This window comes from Chiroxiphia lanceolata, chromosome 5 (assembly GCF_009829145.1).
Source record: "Chiroxiphia lanceolata isolate bChiLan1 chromosome 5, bChiLan1.pri, whole genome shotgun sequence".
NCBI classification, from domain to species: Eukaryota; Metazoa; Chordata; class Aves; order Passeriformes; family Pipridae; genus Chiroxiphia; species Chiroxiphia lanceolata.
Window position 1 is genome coordinate 57,461,622 of NC_045641.1, and position 13,899 is coordinate 57,475,520.

The window sequence follows — 13,899 nt, forward strand, 5'->3', positions numbered from 1 at the left end:
AGGAAGGAGAAGGGCTCTGACCGAAACAGCTTCAGTGGGAGGTAGATACCAGGAGTTGGCCCCGGTACTTAAAGTTTTCTCCCTTAAAGCTTAAAGTTTTCTCCCTCGGATATGCTGCAGCTAGAGGGAGGAAAGGCCTCCAGAGCCAGCCCTTCCCAGCAGAGTCCCAGGCAGCTTCTGAATCTTCTTTTCGTCCTATGAAGATGGTATAATAGAGCTGGAAGGGAGCAGAGGATTGGGGTAGAGAATTTGTCTCCCTATTTGGCTTTGATTTCGCATGGTTTCTTGCTTGACTTTCCCAGTGATGCTTTTTTGGAAGGGCTGTGTGGAATCCTAAAAAACAGTAGCCTTAGGTCATGCTGGTACAGCAGCTGTTAACACAGGATACACAGAGTGTGGGCACATTCCCACCAAGAAATGGGGTGAAACCAGTGGCTTTGTGTAGGCTACTGACAGCTATTGCAGAGTACCAATGGCTTGGGTTGGGATCAGTTCCAGTTTGGGGCCTCTGCACAGGAAGAAGCTGCTGCCGTTCTCGCCCTGTGAGCACAGCGGTGTCACTGCTTCCATTGCCATCTGCAACGTGGTTCTGGAAAAGCTGTTCTTTCTTCACTGGTGGTTGTGCCACCTCCTCCTTGATGTGGGCAAAGCCAGAAGCTGTGCCTTCCCACCAGCAGAGCTCTATCTGCAGGCCAAGAGGGCTGCTGGCAAAATGATACCAGCTGGAGAGTGAGAATTGTTGAAAAGCCACATTGTTGAAGTGCTGGTGTTGTTTTCCTGGTCTGATGAGCAGCACATATTACTGCTCTTCCCGAGGCTGTTGGCTGTGCTTGTTCCTATCTTTGATGTGATGATGCACTTGTTAGAGAAAATTTCAGGCATTTAATCAGGCAGGAAGGCACTGGGAGAGGTGGGCTCCTCAGGGAGCAGGTTGCTGGTACTCTTCTGCAGTGGTCACTCATGGTTTTGGGTTTAGAATGAAGCTGTCTGGGGCCTGTTCTGGATATGCAACCAGTCTTAAAGGAGGCACAGGGGAAGGCACCTTGGGCAGCAATCCTTGTAGGATAGAATTTAATAATTTTCTCTTTTTTTCATTTCACGCTGCTAAAACCCACACTGAGGGACATGACAGGCTTACCACAGGAATGGCATACAACAGGGGACAGCTGTGCAAAGCTGTGAGGTGGATTTGGTCTCCCTTCATTTAAGAAAAACCTTGGCAGCAAAGCCCTTCTTAGCCCTGCCCAGCATTTCTCTGGGGTGAACCCACTTGTCCTCTCTCGCCACCAAAAACTTTCTGTTCCCACCCAGCTGAAAATATTTCCATGATGCAGCAGGGCGCGGCAGCTGGAGGTTCCCTCCAGAGAGAGGGCACACTGAGCTACAGCTGAAGGCAGGTCAGCTGAAACGGGCATGTTTACCCACCTTGTCTCCCTGTTTTCATATCAACATGCTACCAGGGCTGGCAGAGTAAGGGCTGTGCAGGCTGGTCTGTGACAGCCACCTCCTGCTACTGCCGGGATGCACGGCCCTGTCCTTCAGCTGACACCGGGGTGGCACAAGGTGTGTCGTGCTCGACTGGCAGCCAGGTTGGGTGTGTGACCCCAGTCCTGAGCCACAGCAGGAGACTCCAACTGCTCAGAGCTGCTCCAAGTTCACCTATAGGATAATCTTCATCTCTACCTCGTTTCAGCATCTAGGTCCTCTTGTAGTGGTTGCTTTTGATTTACCTGAGGGTATTTATCTGAGCTACCTGTTGCATCAAAATTAAACCTCAACTCTTTACCAGGAAAAGGCCCTCTCCTTTCTTCCAGTTTCACCTTTCCCTCCTGAATTTCGCAACCACAATTCCCCCTGAAAGTTGGCCTGGCAGTTAATTTTGCAAAAGTAATGAGTACAAAAGTGTTCTGTGCAGCACAAAATGCTTGAGGAGAAATGAAAAGACAAAACGGCTCTGCTATTGCATGAATGATTCAATTTGTAATGAAATGTCTTTTGAATTTTAACTATTAACTAAATGCTCTTTGTCAGCTTGCAGGTAAATGTGCCCATTTCTAAGGGATGCTGAAAATGCATCTGCACAATTAACATAATGTATTTCTTTTCCTTTCCAAAATATATTCCGTCTGTGGTTCAGAAAGGGCCTACTCCAAACTCTCCTGAAGTGGTGAACAGGCTGCACTTGGCTTCAGCAATTTTTGGATTGGATTGGAAATGAAGGCTTTGCTTGATAAGTTCAGACACAATGGGAGCTCTGTAAAATCATCTCCTGACACAAATTTGGATTTGTTTCATTTCTTCTTTTTAACACGTTCATATTTCAGTCAGTGCTGTGGCTGCCTGAAGAGTGATAAGATGCTCCAAAGCCTTCCCCTAGTTTCTATACTTGTCTCCCTCCATGAGAGTGCCCTGGCACACAAGGCACAACTGCAGCCCCTGCAGAGACAGGGCTTCCTTTCCTCAGGATCCTGTTTTCATGCAGTTCTCAAGGCAAGACTCTATTTACTCTAAAATCAAATACTTCCCCAGCTCTCCCCTTGGAGTCTCTTCCACAGTGCGTAGGGCTGCAGGTCAGCTTTTCCTGATGGTTACAAATGAGGCAATACCTACCATTCAATATATTTTGTGCCACAGAGAGCTTCACAGTTAAGATTCTCTGATGACCGAAGTATTGCCCTTGACACGTCACCACCAGGTGTGGCTCTCAGACAGGTATTACCCTTATCACACACACATACACTCTGTCTCTTTCTCTCTATATATTCTGTTTACATAGGCAACATGTTTGTATTTTTCATTCCAAATGAAATCTGATTGCTGCTGCAATTGTGTTCCATCCCTGCAGTAACCAGCACGATGGCAATTGAGCCATAGCATGGTATTTAACTCAGGGCAAAACACACAGTCCACTAGAGCAGAGCAGGTACATCACCTCTGGGTGTATTAGTGATAGAGGACAAATCTTTTTTTTTTCTGAATGTCACTTGAGTTTGGGATAACTACACCCCTCCTCTTGTTTCAGTGGTACTATGCTTAGCTGTTACCACAAAAAGGATTTTTGGTAAAAGAGAGCTCAAAAATTAATATCCCATGTAACCACACAAACCCTCTGCATGGTAGAGCTAAGCATGGAGTAGTTATAGGTCTGATCCCAGAGCTACCTACAGCTGCCTGACACTTCCCAGTGCTGCTGAAGGTGATGACAGCCCAGCTGGAGGGGTTGTGTGTTAGGGACCCTCCTGAGTTGTGTGTGGTGGCACACTGAAGCTGCTGATTAGTTGCTGTGTGCAGCCATTGAGGTCATGATGCTAGACACCAAGGTGGTCTGTGCTCTTGGTGGGACCATAAGAGCAGATCTTTCTCTGACAAGTTCTTTGTAGGTAGCAAAATCTCACGGTTCAACTCTAGAAAAGGCATTTGTTGGGGAGACGGGTCTGCCTGTTAGCAACCCCCAGTCTTTGTATTGTGGGGTGAGCTCCCTCCTATGTGGCCTTTATAAAGCTCAAAAAAGCTTAAGAGTCTTTATAAAGGCCTTAAAATTACTTTTAAAAGCTCAGAATCGTAAGCCTGATGCTAATAATATGTCCATCAGGAAGGGGGTTGATTTTTTGGTGTCTTCATTGATGTGAAAAATAGCTGTCTAAGATGAACAGAGGATTTTTAAAACTTGGAAAATATAGAAAAATATCAAAACCACAAAGGTTTTGCTCTTTAAAGGAAAGAAGAGAAGAGGGGATGTGCTTTCGGCCACAAAAGGGAATACAACTCTAGCATTTTGGACAAGAATGCCCTTTGTGTTTTCCAGTCCAGGCTGGAGTTGCTATTAGACAAATGTTGAGCCTGTGACCCTGCTGTGACCCCATGCTGTTCCTCTGGAGACCCCAGTGAGGGGGCCCAAGATCAGCCAGGCAGTGCAGGGCTGCCAGAGAAGGGCTGCCTTCAGCTCTCCCAGTCAGAGCAGCCGGCACCAACAATGGGCCCACTGATGGGGTTTCTGCAAGTGGTGCCTCATCACTGGCCCTCATCATCCGATCTGCATTAATAAGATTATTAGAATATAATGTTCTTACTCCCACATGCCAGAGGCATGAAATGGGATATGCTTTCTGCTTCTCTCCTTTCTGCTTCTCACGTGGGAAGGGTGCAGGAGAGGGCAGGAGAAATTGCTTTAACCCTGCTTTCCATGTTTTCTTGCTCCTTGGCTAACAGGACGGAACGGCCAGCATAGTGCAGCTTGCTTTGGCCATGAAGTGTGTGCTGGGACCTGCTTCTGCTCCCCCAGCCCTGACAGCTTGTAGGGGAGTAGCTTAGTATAACTCTGGGGCTGAGTAAAAGTGAGTAAGAGCAGTAAAGGTGCAAAATGGAAGCAAATCCTGATAGCATCAAATGAATCCAGGGGGAATAATGTGTTCAGAGGTGAAGGGAGTAGCCTGAGAAGCTGTTTCATTTTGTTGTGTCAAGATACACCAGTTGAGAACTGAGTGATGATTCCTGTTATTTAGTATTACTGCATGGGCTGGAAGACGAAGTCCTTTCTTTGCCACAGGAGTTTCTCCACAGCCCTGCATGGTAGTTGTGTGGTCGACAGCAATGACTTCACATCTGCCTTACCAAGAAAATTTCCAATTTCCCAGCAGAAAGCTTTTACTGCCTTTCTTTGGTAGAATTGATAGAGAAAGCAGAACTGACTGCGGGCAGTGGCTGGTATAGGAGGAGCACAGTGCAGCCACAGTGGGTGGGAGCCCAAGGGGCCCCACGATCAGTTCAGCTGGGTGGTTTGCTGAGTAAAATGCAACTTTTAGGCCTACCTTATAATTTTTAATACCTCATTTTTGAGTCAAACAGCTTGAGGCAGCTGGATTTGAGCCAGCAGGACCCCTCTCACACTGGTTGACTTTACCAAGTGGGACCACTCTTTGTTGCTTTTGAATAGAAACCCCCTGTGCTGGGAAACCCTCTGCTGTTGCTCTCTTTTCAGTAGTGTTCCCTTGGGCAAACTATATCCTTGGGCTTGTTGGGTCAGGGTTACTGGATACCTCAGAAAGAACAGGCCTGAGAAAGCATTTCTTTAAGGGGTACTTTACAATTTGTATATAGCCATGCATTTTCATTAGCTCTCCTTTTGAGATTAATTTTTTCTTTTGGGTGCTAGATTTACTAGTAACCCAGCCAGCCTTACTCAGCAGGGTGAAACCCTGCCTCCTCTGTCTCAGTGGGAGATAAGACGTTGGTTTAAGAAGGGGCCAAGTTTCTCTCTGGTGCCTTTGCTTTAGCAGCTGAAGTGGCAAAAAGTCTATAAAGCCACTTTTCCCCCCAGCATTTGTTATTTCAAAGGGTGAGAATCAAGTTCCCTGCCAGTACTGCCCCAGGTTAGCACAGCTCTGCTGACAGAGCCCCTGCCCTCCCAGCCCTCTCTTTCCTGTATCGCTCTGCCCGTCCCCCCGCGGCAGGAAAAATCATTAATCTCCCATTGTTCCCCTGCCTTTTCCCAGACTGCCTTCAGCGAGGAAAAACCCGCGAGAAACAGCGCAGAAGTTTTCCACCTGCTTGACATCCAGAGCTTGCAAATAAGCTCTTACGGGTTTATGGCCCCCCACACACAGCAGGTTTCGAAGGTTCTCGCCCGTTTTCGGGCGGCCGGGGCGGTGTGAGCCGGCATTGCCCCATCTGTTATTGGTCTCAACAAGCCGCAAAACACCTCGCACTTGTCACAGACCTGACACAGAGGTTGTGACCGAGCCAGACAGCGCTGGGTCCAGTCCACCTGGGGATTGTTTAGGGATAGAAAGGGTTTCCCTTCTCTGGTCCAGACCAGTTTTGACCTTAAAAGAAGAGGTTTGTCGTGCCCTGTGCGAGACGGGACAGGTGGCCAGGGCGCTCCGCTCGCCGCCCTCCTCGCCCGGCGCGGTGCCCGCAGCGATGCCAGAGCACAGCCCCGCTGTCATCCCCTGACGGACACCTGGCAAAACCAGGGCACAGCTCCCCCCTGCCCTGGGCAGAGGGGCTGACAGAAAGAAGCGTGGTGGCTGAAAGGTAAATCCCAGAGACACCTTCTCCAAAGCAGCTTTACAGCCCTGGGATCTACCCTGCCCGAAACCCTGTGCTTTTTAATGCGTTTTAATGCAGTGCAATGCTGGGAAATAGCGACCGGGGAAGTGTGAGTGATTCCTCAGTTAACTGTTCTTCTGCCAAAGGGAAAACTTGGGGGGGGGGGGGGCTAGCGGAGGGGGGGGAGGTTGTGTTGGTAGAGGCATGGCTGGCAGCAAGTGGTTTTGGGCGAGCCTCCTGCATTTGTACGAGTGGATAAGGGGCGAACACTCTGCCTTCCTTGGAGTGGGGCTGGGAAGGGTTTCCAGGCTGGAAAGAGGTTTCTCTTTCCCCCCCCCCACCCCCCCCCCCCGCTTCCAAATTAAGATGAAAGTGAGCTTTTGGGGTTTTCACTGACTGATTACCAAGGAAAAATAGAACCCTTGGTTTTGATGGTTAGAAGCATTTTAAAGAAGATATTTCTAAATAACTCATTTGAGCTTTGTCCTTTTAATTCTAAAGGTGTAACATTTTTCTATGGAAGCTAACCGCAGGTTTAGAAATACAAACTGCTTTAAATTATTGTTTCTTCACACTTTTCAGTCTCGAGAAATTAAGATATTTTGATGATCTTTTAAACTTTTTGAAAATGAGATGTACTTAATTGCATGAGCAGTGGAAGACTACTGTAGCTTTTGTCTCTTTTCCCTGTGAAAAATACAGTTTGCTGAAAAATGTCTAAACAATTTAAAATTTATATCCTTACTCAACTTATTGGAGCTGGCACATGATGTTTTCTTTTAACAAGCTGCTAGTTGTCATATATTGTATTTTCAGCATCTTAAATCTTTGAGTGAATGGGTACAGAAAGTAAGACAAGGAAAACTCACAGGACAACTGAGTAAATGCAGATTTGTGACAATGGTGCTGCTGTCAAAAAAGCCTTTAATATCTTGCAAAATGTTTCTTTGATATTTAAGATAAATCTGTCATATATTATAAAGAAAATTCATAGAATCCACAGTTTTTAAAAAATGCTGAAAGACAAGGTTTATGAAGAGAGAAGGCATTAAAGACAACTGAATTGCCATCTCTGTCAACAAATAGAAGTGAGGTTGTAAAGGGATTTTGTTTTGCTATTTATAAAATGTAAGCTTGCTACAAAATTAAATGCATGCAAGAAGTGTATCTACTTGCATGTTTTTCTCTGAGAAAGGATAATTACCGTGTTTGTGCATGCTAATCAGTTAATTTTGTGTGAGAACAACCAAAGGCAGTTTGTACGTTCAGGTTACTCTGGGTAAATAATAAGAAGCATAGAGATGAGAGGAACTTTTGTTAATACATGTTATTTCATGTATCTCATTTTGAAAACAGTCCTTTATGGGGAGAAAATTATTTTGAAACCTCAAAGGTTGTTTTAATTTAAATACAATAAACTGCTCTTCTCACGCCCATATAATGTGCTCCAGATGTGTTTGCGATGCATTCACACTACCAGTGAAAGTGATAAAAACCAGTCAGGCCTCTTTCACTTGTCTAATTGCAAGATGAAATTAATGATTTAATTTTTTTTGTCTCTGTGTTTAAGGCAAAGAGAAATTCAGTCCTTTACAAGCTCAGCATCCAAAACCCAACTAAAGCACTTGAGTGCAGTGGTCTGAGGGGTCTTAGGTCCAGCAGAGGACAGGGGAGGGTATTTTCTCATCATCTGTCGCAGGGGAGTGGTGACTCCCCTCTTTCCCCTTAGCACCTATCACTGCTCTGGTGGGATGAAGCCTCATGTGGGTTCAAGAAGGCTCTTAGGAGGTGAAGAAACCCTTTAGGAGGACATGATGGGCAGCACTGGCTTATCTCCTAGCACTTTGACTCAGTGATTTCCAATGTTCCTGCAGTACCTGGCACCTTCTGGCACCTCCCTGGGCAAGGAACACTGTGCTGCTGCCACAAAGACTCTCACGGACATCCAAGTCAGAGGAGAGTGGGCAAAATGGCCTCGGTCTTCCGGAGTGAGGAGATGAGCCTGATGCAGCTCTTCCTTCAGGTGGAGGCTGCCTACTGCTGCGTGGCTGAGCTTGGGGAGCTGGGTCTGGTCCAGTTCAGAGATGTGAGTAGTGCCTGGCTGTCATGCTGAGATATGCCCTGTGGTGTGCTTGTCCTTCCCTCAAAGCACTTGGGAAAGGTGCATCTGGAGGATGGCCAAAAAGTCCATGGTGAAAACGGGACTTCCCCAAGGCTGATCTGAAAAACAACTATGATGCCGAGAACCTCCCCATCCCTGAGTCCCCCCCATCCAGTACTCTGCATGCCCTCCACACAACAGTAGAACAATTCCTTCCATCACCAGAAAAGAGGGGCTCTCTCGATGAGAGTCCCTCTGTGACTCCTGCTGTCACAGCAAGGTTGTGGGGCAATGAACCTAGTGTAAGGCCACCATGTCCCTGGCCATAAGGAAGCTCATGGTGTCACCCTGCCACTAGAAGCCTCTCAGATCCAGCGGTGTTTGCCATCTGCCACCAAAGGCATTCATTCTCTGCTGATGTTAAAAATGAGCACAGCAGTGTGCAGCCTTCAGCCCCAGGCTTGTTTTCCCTCCTGTTTTTAGCTGAATGTGAATGTCAACAGCTTCCAGAGAAAGTTTGTGAATGAAGTGAGAAGGTGCGAATCCTTGGAGAGGATCCTGCGTAAGTAAATGCTTGTCAAATGCAGTCGGCTTCCTGCCAACTGGTGGTGTGGGATTTATTTCTTTAAGTGCTCTCACACTGGGGAGCAGAATTAGTGGCAAAATGGTGATGTTTTCATCTGAGCCCCTGGAAATGTTTTCCATGCGTCAGCTAATTACCACTTCACCCCATATGGGCAATAAATTATTGCCCCTGTTTTGAAAATGGTTAATTGAACTGAAAGGACGTTAATTAGCTTTTATAAAATCACAAGATAAATCTGGAGCTGGGCAGGAGGCTAATCCAAATAACCTCACTCTTACACCAGTGCACCAGCTGTTGGCACACACACTTCTTGTGACCCAGGGAATAAGTCCTTAAAAACCCAGCAGCAGAGCCCATGATGCCTGTTGTCCTGTGGACATGTGTCCTGGGAGCTCTGCACTCTCCCCACCACAACGCTGGTTGCCCACTGTAGCCACGGTGACTGCACTTGCCATTGTAGGAGCAAAGGAGAGAAACCTGAGCTTTCTGTGTGCCTTACTCACTGCCCCAAATAAAGGGGGCCATGCTACTTGTTGCGGGGCTGAGGGCTCTCCAGGTGGGAGTGGCCACCACGACTTCAGAAGAAACAGCCTCTTCACTGTGAAAGGAGGTTACTGGGTGTAATTTCTTGACATCTGTGTATATGCACTGTGATGACGGCCCTTGTATATCATTGCATCTTGTCACACCTCTGTGGGGCACCTCGGTCCTGGCTGAGCAACGAGCTGGTGACCAGGACGATGAAGCAGGGGTGGCTCTGTATTGAGATTTATGTGTCCTTTCCTTGTAGGTTTTCTGGAAAATGAGATGGAAGACGATGTTGAGATCGTCAAGCGAGAAAAGTACCCAGAGACCCCCCTGCCTCGGGAGATGATTGATATGGAGGTACAGAATTTGGAGTGCACCAAGGAGAGAAGAGGTGGTGCACTGGGATGTCTGTGTGATGTGTTCAATAGAGCCCTGCCTTGCAAGGAAGGATCTGGTATCTGAAGCTGGCACAGCTTTCCCTGCCTGAGGAGGTGCTCCCCGAGCTGCTCTCTCAGCTGTTAGGTTAAGGCTGGTCCTACTGGCATGTTCCTAAAGGACCCCACTCTTTTCACCATCCCCTGTGAAACACCCCTCAGGTCCCACATATTAATGGAAAAGTATCACTCTCATAGAATGCCCCTATCATCCTGTAGGAGAGAATAAGAATGGTTTGGGTATTTTACCAGGAGAGCTGATGTTAGAACCAGCTTCATTGAATAAAAAACCCAGGATTGTCCGTCCTGGTGAGAGCGTGGTTGTGATATAGTAATGCTGGGACCTGACACAAATATCTGTGCCTTGCTTTTGGATGTTCAAGGGATGCTTTATTATAGCCCAGCTGGAATTTAAGTTTACTGACAGGGTAGTTTAAAAATACTGTACAAGTGGGTGACTAGGAAGACAAATCATGCTTACCAAGGGCTTCAGCTTCACAAGCAAGCTGGTTTCCTAGTGTGTTCTTGGGCCCACATCCTCATCTAACTTTTGGCCTGTAGACTGACATCCAGCCAGCCTGCGGTCTGACATGTCCTGTGAGGAACCACAGAGACACTGAGACACGCTGAGGTACTTACCCAACACACCCACTTACCTGCCTGTGCTTGGGTCAGATGCATCAGAACTCTAATGTCAGAAGAGGACAACACACCCAGTAGGGAATGCCGGAAATGTAAACCTGATGCATTAGCCTTGGTGAATATCTTCCTGCAAAAAGGGTTTATCAAAGTACTCATTGAATATTTCTGCACTCTCCCCTGGAAAAAAATATGTAGTTTGCTATTTGGTATCAGCCTGATAAAGGGCCATTGGTCTGCTTCAGAGTTTTTCTGGATGTGCTTGGACCCTAAACAGACAGTGCTGGAGAAACTTGAAGCCGAGCTTCTGGAAGCCAACCAGAACCAGCAAACACTGAAGCAGAACTTCCTTGAACTGACAGAGCTCAAACATCTGCTGAAGAAAACCCAGGACTTCTTTGAGGTGAGAGGCCTCTTTGTTCTTCCAGCAGAGATGTGGAAGGTTCTTAAAAGTACTGACACTTTCATTTGATGTACGTTGCTGTTATTAATTTTCAGTCAAAAGCCAGTAAGATACGTTTGCAAAAGCACCTCAGTCACTTTGGAGCCTGCATTGTTCTGTAAGTCAGTGGGGCTTAAGAACTTGGCTCCCAGATCTCTTTGAAAATGGCATTTATGCTTTTCAGTTGCTAAGATATAATTTACTTTTATTGTTTTTCCTTTGGTCTAAACCTCTGTGGAAAGATACCTTTAGGGGAAAAAATGTCAGGAGAAAAATGTGAATATAGTTTTCAAACTGGCAGTGCTGAATAGTGCTTTTTAAAACTAATGTTTTCCAGGCAGAAACCAATCTGCCGGATGATTTCTTCAGTGAGGACACATCTGGACTGCTGGAGCTGAGAAGCACTCCTGCTGCTGCTGCTGCCAAGCTGGGGTGTGTATTGGTGATGGGCCACAGCTTGGCCAGACTTCCCACCTGTGCTGCATTGCTGTGACATTGGCACAGTTTCCTTCAGCTTCTTAGCAGAGGTTGCTCACCAGCCTCTTCAGTATAGCTGTTTCATGAAGTCGAAAGTGTGCCCTCAGAAATTGTCATTGAAACTTTGGTCAGGTTATGGGTCAGTGGGACAAATGGACCAATTCCAGTGACCCCTTAGCAAAAAGGTATTGACTGAAAATTGTTGTCTTACAGTATCTCACTTGTGACTTTTGGGCTCGAACATCTGGATACTCCAGGCATGGGTGTCTAACCACAGCAAAAAGCCATGGGATTGCACTGGGCTTTGCCAGTGATAGGAAGTTGCTCTAAGAGTGAGAGTTAGGGGAGTTGAAACACCACTGTGTATATTGCTGATGGCAGTTTGGTGGACAGCATATACTCAAACAGCTTTCCCTTGCACATCAGACAGCTGTGGTGAAACTCACTGCTGTTCTTCCAGGTGTTTTTAGCTGCTTATACTGGTTGTTCTGAAATCCTGTTCAACTCCATTATGAGCAGAGATTATGTCTGCAGGGTGTTGGCCTTGGTGGCTGTATACCAACGTGTCATGCTGCACTTCAGAGGTGAAGTCTAATGCTTTCCAGGAAAAGGAAAACAGGAGACAGTAAAGATAAAGCACTGCTTCAAAATTTCTCTCCTGCCTCTGTAATTCAGGCACTCTCTGTTCATGTGACTTTGAGCATCTACCCATTCCCCCATTTCTGGCCAGAGTTGTATCTTCTCCTTCACCTGTTGATCTAGGAAAGTCTTTTTTTTTTTAAGGAAAGAACAATAGAATTAAATCAGTAGGTTGACATAAAAGCCAGGCTCGAGGAAGGAAGTTTTTCCTAAAAGTGCCTGCAGCAGCAGCAGAACCCGAGCTAGAAAACATGAGATTGTAAAATTGTGTGCATTACCAAGGTCCTAAAAGGCCTAGGGTGGGCTTGTAATTTATTTATCTTGTAACTCCGCTCAGATTCACGGCAGGGGTAATAAGGAGGGAAAGGATGATACCCTTTGAGCGTTTGCTGTGGAGAGCCTGCAGGGGAAATATCTACCTGAGGTACACTGAAATGGACACCCCCATGGAGGACCCTGTGACGGTAGGTACCAACCTGGTTTTGCTTTACTCTGCCCTGCGTCCATGGCTGTGACCTGCAGAAACCAAACTCATGCCCTGGCCGTGCTGCAACACCAGCTGCCTCACCGGAGCTGGGTGTCTGAAGGCAGCCTGTAGAAGAAAAGCGGGAAAGTCTCAGGATGGGAGAAGTTTCTTTGACATTGCTTTCCCCTTTTGCTGCTATCGAGGTGGTTTCTTTTTCCTGCCTGGTTAAGATGCATGTGGGGCCTAGCAGGGTGGCTGTATTATGGGGACCACTGTGGAGATGGACTGTGGCTGTCCTCACCTGGGACTGAGGGAAAAGAACAACCCAGCGGAGAGGCTGCCAAAAAAATCCCGTCAACTTTTCTGTGCAGGACTCTGGGTGCATTAAATTCTGCTTTAATTTGTTGCAGAGAGAAGAGGTGAAGAAGAATGTATTCATTATCTTTTATCAAGGAGAGCAGCTTAAACAAAAAGTCAAGAAGATTTGTGACGGGTAAGGCAGGCTTGTCGGCAAGCCACAATGACTCCCATGGAGGTGTTTACCTGGCAGCCCAGGCTGGCTGAATTTGGAACTAGAGATTAGATCTCCATCTGTCAGCTCTGACATCAGAACCTCCCTTCTCCTTCTCGGCTCTTCTGCCCCTAATCATGAAAGATATTCATCACCTTGGCACTTAGAAATCAAGATCCTAAATTTTACAAAATGACTTACAGCTCTTACAGTTGCTTGGTTTTTAATTTGGAACATCTAAAAGGGGACTGTTGTTTAAGGAATACTCAGCACCCTTTCCCTGAAAATCAGGGGCCCGAACTTGGGGACTGGAAACATGGTAATCCCCAACTTGCTCTCAAACCTTCCTGCATTTCTTCATAAAAAGATGATGCTGTAGTTTATTCAACCCTTTCCCAAGGCCTTTGAGCAATATCTGTGTAATCAGAGAAGGAGCCCAGGAGAGAAATGAAAGCTTCATGCAACTTGACTTGTTTCCACCCTGTTAAGCATCTTGAAAAGATAATTCAGGTTGAATATTTTGTTACTCTTTCATAACACTGTTGACCAATGGGCTTTGTTGCAGTGTAAATCAGATTTGAGGAGAGGATCTATCTGCTGTCACCAAACCCATTTCAGGTATGGCCCCTTGGCCAAGAAGGGACAGCCTGTAGGCTGTAGAAAGTCACAGGGAGGGGGTGAGCAATTGCTCTTCTCTGATATCTGCACTCAGGGTATGTCTTTCCTTACATCCTGCCTTCAGTCAGAATAAAAACAGGTAGATCTTTCATGCAGCTGGGATAACTGACTGCAGTCCTGTGAAGTGACAGAACCCTGGGGACTATTAGCAATTCCTGCATTAGAAATGGGGCCCTCAAGATACCTTTTACAGGCAGTGGAGGGCAATCTCTCATCCTGTGAGAATTCAGCCCTCCTGAGGTGGGCATCTGTCTATAAAGCAATCACGGACAGCTGAGGGAAGACTCCCAGTTCTCAGTCACTGATTTCTGATCCTGAACCTCAGATACGGAGGGAGTTCTGCCATAGCC

The 13,899-nt window shown here is 46.7% G+C and overlaps 1 protein-coding gene across 2 annotated transcripts in view; it reads left to right on the top strand.

Moving 5' to 3' along the window:
• Positions 1-5,721: 5,721 nt before the first annotated feature.
• Positions 5,722-13,899, top strand: part of ATP6V0A4 (ATPase H+ transporting V0 subunit a4) — a 28,382-nt gene continuing 20,204 nt past the window's right edge. The window contains exons 1-8 of one of the 2 annotated variants that reach the window (XM_032689067.1): positions 5,722-6,033; positions 7,923-8,134; positions 8,633-8,711; positions 9,526-9,620; positions 10,614-10,739; positions 11,116-11,210; positions 12,232-12,358; positions 12,771-12,853. In XM_032689067.1, coding sequence (XP_032544958.1) covers positions 8,018-8,134; positions 8,633-8,711; positions 9,526-9,620; positions 10,614-10,739; positions 11,116-11,210; positions 12,232-12,358; positions 12,771-12,853 — 722 coding nt within the window. In that variant the 5' untranslated portion in view covers positions 5,722-6,033; positions 7,923-8,017. The remainder of the gene's footprint in view (positions 6,034-7,922; positions 8,135-8,632; positions 8,712-9,525; positions 9,621-10,613; positions 10,740-11,115; positions 11,211-12,231; positions 12,359-12,770; positions 12,854-13,899) is intronic. The other variant, XM_032689068.1, reaches the window with a different exon arrangement.